Source organism: Eutrigla gurnardus, assembly GCF_963514095.1.
Source record: "Eutrigla gurnardus genome assembly, chromosome: 14".
Taxonomy (NCBI): domain Eukaryota; kingdom Metazoa; phylum Chordata; class Actinopteri; order Perciformes; family Triglidae; genus Eutrigla; species Eutrigla gurnardus.
Window position 1 is genome coordinate 10,068,748 of NC_139937.1, and position 6,809 is coordinate 10,075,556.

The 6,809-nt window shown below is 45.6% G+C and overlaps 1 protein-coding gene across 1 annotated transcript in view; it reads right to left on the reverse strand.

Annotated features, from left to right (window-relative positions):
- Nucleotides 1–6,569, reverse strand: part of LOC311025097 (RNA-binding motif, single-stranded-interacting protein 3-like) — a 104,492-nt gene extending 97,923 nt beyond the window's left edge. The window contains exon 1 of the mRNA XM_084027811.1: nucleotides 5,141–6,569. Coding sequence (XP_083883937.1) covers nucleotides 5,141–5,215 — 75 coding nt within the window. The 5' untranslated portion in view covers nucleotides 5,216–6,569. The remainder of the gene's footprint in view (nucleotides 1–5,140) is intronic.
- Nucleotides 6,570–6,809: the final 240 nt, after the last annotated feature.

Genomic DNA, 6,809 nt, shown 5'->3' on the forward strand with positions numbered 1-6,809 from the left:
CCACATTGTGTGTGTGTGTGTGTGTGTGTGTGTGTGTGTGTGTGTGTGTGTGTGTGTGTGTGTGTGTGTCCGTCTCTCCCACCTACATTTACGATGTTTACTCAGCTTAGCCAGAAACTGACCACATTTCTCGAGCGCATAATATAATAGAGAGTAATTGAATGTGAAAAGCTCATTTTTGAAGGATGGACTATTCCATTTAGGCGTCCGGGCGTGTCCGCATGTGCCATTACTTTGATATCAGCCAAATGCTGTTTCTCATTACCCTAATTAAAGCTCCTCGTGTGCCACTGAGCGTATTAGCAAACTGATCTGCAGCAAACTAATGATCGGCCCGTTGATAATGTGACTTTTTTTTATTCAGCTTCTCTCTTATCTCGCTCTTAAGAAGATAGAAAGATTCACATCCTCAGTCAATCATCATCAGAGGCTGAAAAGATTAAAATCTTGGATAGCACTACTACATTCAGAGGCACAACCATTGGTGCATATACCGGCCCGGCGTCACTATGTTATGTATGCATAATGCATACATGTCTTAAGTCATTTTGCTTATTATCATGACACATTGTTTTACTTTGGTTCTGTTTGAATTCACAACATCTTTTTAACGCCGTATATCGGTATGTAAGACATTGGGAATGAGAACGGGCCGTTAAATGACCCGTAAAAAGCTTAAAATACGTAGAAGAAATGTCCTTAAAAGGGGCGTGCAATATATACACTCCCCGATGAGATCACGTTGCATACGCAGATGAAGGTTCATAAAGGCAAGAGATGTAAAGTGATGTGCATAGTCAACGTTGAACAAATAATGTTTAAGATAAGAGAAATGAAGGCGTACGGGGAGATGTGATGGACCGGCTAGGAATATTTGCTTTGCACTTTAATTTGGTCCGACTGGGGGATTCCACAGACTGGATTTTCTGGAACATATAAGAAAAATGTTTTCAGTAGACTATTAAATCATGCCCTCTAAATGACAGAATGGGCTTTAACCATACGCCGACTGAAACTAGACCCCTGAGGCCACTCAGAGAAACCTAAACATTGACTGTACTTGATAAATGAATGATAGCAGTTATACCCTGCGGTTAAATTTTAACTAATCACACAGAGAACGCAACAATGCAGCTGTGCTTCAGCATCAACCCTCCCCCTGATCCCCTCCAGCCCTCTTATAGCCTTGATTAAAGGCCACTGGGCTCATAAGAGGGCACACTGTCCCTTCCCGCCCACCACTAATGTACACTAACTGTACCTATAGGCCATTATGGAGGCAGAGCATGAGCAATTCTCCGTTTAATGGCCGCACATTCGCGCACACTCTGTCATCTGGCTAAGCATTGTTAGTTTAAGCTAGTCATTTCATTACTGCCTTTGTGTGAACGTGGTGCATGTGTGTGCTTTTTGTGAGAGCGTGCTCTTGTGTTTAAAGATTGCTATTGTAAGACGGTGAGGGCAGCGTGCACACGCACACACTCACACATGATTGATTTCCACAGGAGGAGAGCCTCCACTCTCTGGAATCAAGATTAATAAGAGGCCATTTACATCTCCAATCAGATCAGTGAGCACCAGAGGCAGAGAGAGAGAGAGAGAGAGAGAGAGAGAGAGAGAGAGAGAGAGAGAGAGAGAGAGAGACAGAGAGAGAGAGAGAGAGGTGGAAAGTGTGAGAAAGAGCTACAAAAAGAGCACACAGTAAATACAACCGGCAAGTCTTTGTCTACTCTTGTCAGCCTGAAAACCACCTGCACACATACATTCACAGCCACATACACGCAAGCATAAACACACACACACACACACTCCTCATATTTGAAGTCAGAGAGCAGCACAGACGGATCAAACACTGGGTTGTTGTCAAGGTCCATGTTGACGTAAAACTGAGCTATTCTACCCCCCCACACACACACACACACACACACACACACACACACACACAGAGAACTGTTCCTCTGGGACCCGCTAGAGGTTTAATGACAGCAAGCTGCACAGAGAAGGGGTCAGGTTGGGGAGTCTCTGTTCACTCTCACACACACACACACACACACACACACACACATACACTCTCAGGATACACACCCACATTTACAGACTTGCACATACACAAAAGTGAGTAAATATATTCAGTCCACACCCATCCTCACATTGACGGACAAAGTTTCAGGCTCATGTACAGTCACGGACACAAAGCTGACATGCACATACAGGTTATATTCATATATGGATAGATATGCGAACGCACACACACACATACACACACACACACACACACACACACACACACATCTGCAGGCACAGTCAAGAGGAAACACTGGGGAGGGTAGGATCCAATTTGATTTGACCTTGACAGCAGAGGGACGGAGGGAGGGCTGGTGGGAGGGAGGCATGGAGGGATGGAGGGATGGATGGAGTGTAAGGAATGAAGTGATGGTCTGGGCCAGATGCCTGTTGCAGATACTTCAGAGAAATTAGGTGACCTTGAACTGATAGATAAATCATAGAGCAGCAGTGTGACACGGTGACATCTGCACACATAAAACGGCATGACAGACGCGCATCAAACGCTGAAGTTAATCTAACGTACGTGTGCATACGGCATCATATCTCTTGTAATAAACGTATACATCACACACTCTAGCGGAGGCTGATTACAAATGCTGCTGGTGTGTTATCATTAGAACAATGAAATAAGATTACCTTTTAAGTTCAATATAAATCTGATGCAATCACACTGAACTGTCGATATGCAGTTCATTAATGCATTTCACAAAATTGATGATGAAAATTCTACCAAAGACATTGACTGTCAAAGTTTTTTTCGAGAATGCTATCTTGAAAAAAGAAATCATCAAGAAGATGAATTATATTTTTTTGCCATTTTAATTCTGTTCAGGAGGAAAAAAATATTAAAGAAAAGAACACTTTTTCCAATTGCCATGGAAGTTTGGTGATGTTTTTCATTAAAAGAACATTGAGAAACAACACAGTTTATATTACCCAGCAGCAGACAGATCTTTCAGATTAGCAAAGAAAAAGGCAAGCTCGTCATTGGAGATGTTGTTTCTGTACAACCTAATCACAGATGTGCATTAAGAAACCGTTTCCAGCTTCTGTTTGCTCATCATCAGCACACCCTTAAAAACACCAGACAGCACCCAGATGTGAGTGTGCGCAGCTCCAAGATCAGCAGATAAGTCGGCAATGTCGACATACTGTGAATGCAATCTGCTCATGTCATCTGCAAAAAATAACCCGCAGTTAATTGGGTGGAGGGTAATCTTATTTTGTGAACTAAAGTTGAAGAGCTGCAACAGTGGATGCGTTTTTGACCAATGAATAAATTACTACATTTTAGTCTGCGCTTACATGACTGAGCTGAATTTGGGAAAAGATATTTTCATGAAAAAACAAAAGATTTTATGGTATAATTATGTCAAAACTACAACCTGTCACCAATTAGTCCCAAGAAGAAGAAGAAAAAAAATGCCCTTGCTCTGTTCTAACAGCTTTCATCTGTAGAGTAATTGCCGTAGACTAACATTATCCACAACTACACGGCTGTGTGTTATGAAAATTTAACAAGCAGTGAAAAGATATTTAATGCAGAACTATTTTGGATTCGAAAATTAAAGCAGCCAAACATCCACTTGTAATATCTGCAGTGGCAGTAACATCTTCTTTCAAAAAGGCACATTTATTTATCTGAATGTTATTTTTAGGGTGTTTTTTTGGTAGTTGTGAAGACATGATGAGATATATTTATCATTTTGTTGGGATGCGGAGCTTTTTGGGTATTTACTCTGGTATTTACTATAAAGCCGTCTACAGAATAAAAATCTAAATATGAGATTGGAAACTGGCTGGATGCTCAGTATTAAATCATCTGGATCGGATTCTAGGAGCTGGAATAAAACATGTCTATACAGGACTTCACAACCGCACTAGATGAGTTGCTATCGGCCGACGAATGCATCACGCAGTCTGCACTTGGTTCAAGGTTCAATCTATTTTTAATATTTTCTCACCTGTGCTTCCCACACCGTGTCCACCCAATAACATGATCTCTCTATTCTCAGAGCGTCCCACTCCTGGGTTTTATCCTTGCATACATCTCTCCATCTCTCTTGCCTACTGACATGTACACCTTTACTAAATATTGCAGCAAACCTGCCAACTCCTCACACTTACTATCACACCAAAGCAAAACAGATGAATCACAGGAGACAAAGGGAATGGCGGGCTGGGCGATATGATGCAGGAGCCATCGATCAGCCTTTAGCGATCCATTTTCCTCTTCTTGGTGGGAGAGGGAAATATCTCGTGTGTGTTTGTGTGTGTGTGCGTGGATCTGTGTATGCATGCTGTGTGTGAGTAAGAGAGAAGGAATAAAAGTGAAGGAACAAAGAAAAAACTGAGCTAGGTTCTCTCTCCTCTCACTATCAGGTTCCATCAATCACATCTATAACATGGTGTCGTGGGTGAGTATAGCCTGGGGATGGCCAGCCAAGGGGAAGGGGGCGGGGGAGGGACAAAGTAGGAGGGAGAAACCGGGGCTGAGGGAAGGGTTGGCCTCATGCCCCGAACTTGAACTTGAAGCTGGTTGGGTTGGAGAGGGGAGGTTGGGGTCAAGTGCTCAGTGTGGATGGAAAAGCTAAGTGACACCAATTTCTCCCTGCTCAAAGACAGATGGTGTAGAAGGGGACGCGGTGCCATTTAGCAGGCTGTCTAGCGGGGCCATATCAGCATCCATCTCTGTTTTCAAGCACTTTCAATGAAGGACTTAAAGTGGGCAAATTTAGTTGTTTTTTGTCCCGGTTGGAAAAGCACATTCTTTGTTTAAGATATGTTTAGGTCACTCCCCCTTTTTTTGGTCCTGGTGCATAGATTAAGGAGCACGACATAATGGAGGAAAGAAGTCATTGGAAATCAAACACTTGCGACCGCCAGAAAGTGGATTTTTTGATCTGGCACTGATCAGGAAGGAGATTTAAAGAGGCAGCAGATAGAGAATATATTAATTAAAGGTTGCTGCACGAAAAGCTGATGTGTGTTTGCAACGCACAAAAAAAACGTTTATTCCCTTTGAGTTCTGAGTTGAGGGGGTAAAATAGGTCAACCTGGCTGACCGTCCTACCTTGGTCTGGAGATAGTGGGGGTAGTAGTAGGTGTAGTGGGGGTACATTGGCTGCTGCTCCAAACGTTTTCCCATGTAGCTGGAAATCCAAATGAAGGTCCTGGACGGCTGGAGATAGAAGCTCGCAGGTGGGATACGTTCACTCCGACGGGCTGACCTGGTTCCTACAGATGACTTGCTTCCGAGAGTGGAGAATGCAGAGAGAGGACGTTCTCCTCGTACTGAGGTGTGTGTGTGTGTGTGTGTGTGTGACAAACACACAGAGGCAGGGAGGGAAAGGAGGACCGATAGTACTTGGGATTTTTAGCTTGTCTTCTTGTCTCGGAGCTCCCAGAGAACCTCACAACGAGAGACAGGTCTGGATAGAGAGATAGAGGGAATCTGGAGTGGCAGCAAAAAAAAGGGGGCCGGGAAAGAAGGAGGTGAAGAAAGGAAGATTTTTAAAAAAGGGACAGTAGGAGGTAGCACAGGAAACAATAGGGGGAATTTAAGAGCAGGACAGAGAGAGGGTAAAAGAAGAGGGAAGAAGGAGGAGGAGGAGGAGGAGGAATGGATGGGATCCGGTTGATGGTTCCTCGCACTCTTGTGCTCTAAAAATCAGCCCGACTCTTCTTCTCCACTGCCCTGAACATGCCCCTCAAATTGCTTCCCAGCGTCTCTCACTCTTGTCCCTCTCCGTCTCTTGCCCTCTTCCTGTGTATCCGTTTTGCTGTCTCGCTCTTGCTCCCGCTCTCTCTCTCTTTCTCTCACATCAGACGAGACCCTGATCCCACCGGGAGCTCGGCTGTATCCTGGAGAACACACGCGACACTCTGCTCTATCCTCAAAAGACAGTGAAATCAGCGATGAACTCACACATGGATGTGGAGCTGGAGAGAGGGAAGAGGAGGAGAGGAAGAGGTGGCCAAGGAGGAGGAGGAGGAGGAGGAGGAGGAGGAGAGGGTGGTCTGGAGCTGGAGCTGGGACTGCCTTTTCTTCTCAATCTCTTACTCCCTCCCTCTTTTGTTAAGCTCCGGGGATAGATAGGTAGATATCACTGGAGCCCGGCGTGGAGGATGAGCAGAAAGAAAAAGCCTCGGTGAAAACTCCTCTCGCTCAGGAAGAAGCAGATAGTCCTATCCAGACGCGCACTCGCACAGGAGGAAAATCCCCTCTGATCCACAAGGTGCCTCCTCCAACTCTTTTCTTCTCTTCCCCTCTGCGATCCCTGTCTTTCTTCTCAAGCTCTCTCCCTGGCGGCTCGCTTCCCACTGCGCCTGGCAGCCGTCACAGTGTGTGTGTGGTGTCGGTGGTGGCGGCGGCGGCAGCGGCGGTGGTGGTGTGTGGAGTGTGTTTGTGTGGCTGTTGCCGTCTGCTCCACTCTGCGTGCTGAGGCATAGAGGGGCTCGGCTTCAGCGCAGCTACGCTCCTCCCTCCCTCTCTCTCTTCCTCCCTTCTGTCTGTGTCTCTCTCCCTCTGTGTTTTTCATGGAAATAGAGAACAGTGGGAGTGGTTGGTCCTGCCCTCGTTCGAGCCCTGGGGTGTGTGTGTGTGTGTGCATGTGTGTGTACGAAATAGAAACTGAGAGAAGAGAGAGACAAAGATGGGCTGTTCTGCTGGCAGTAGGACGGAGCTGGGGAGGGAGTGTGAGGAGCAGGAGCCGGGGTGAAGGGTGAGAAGAGGATACACG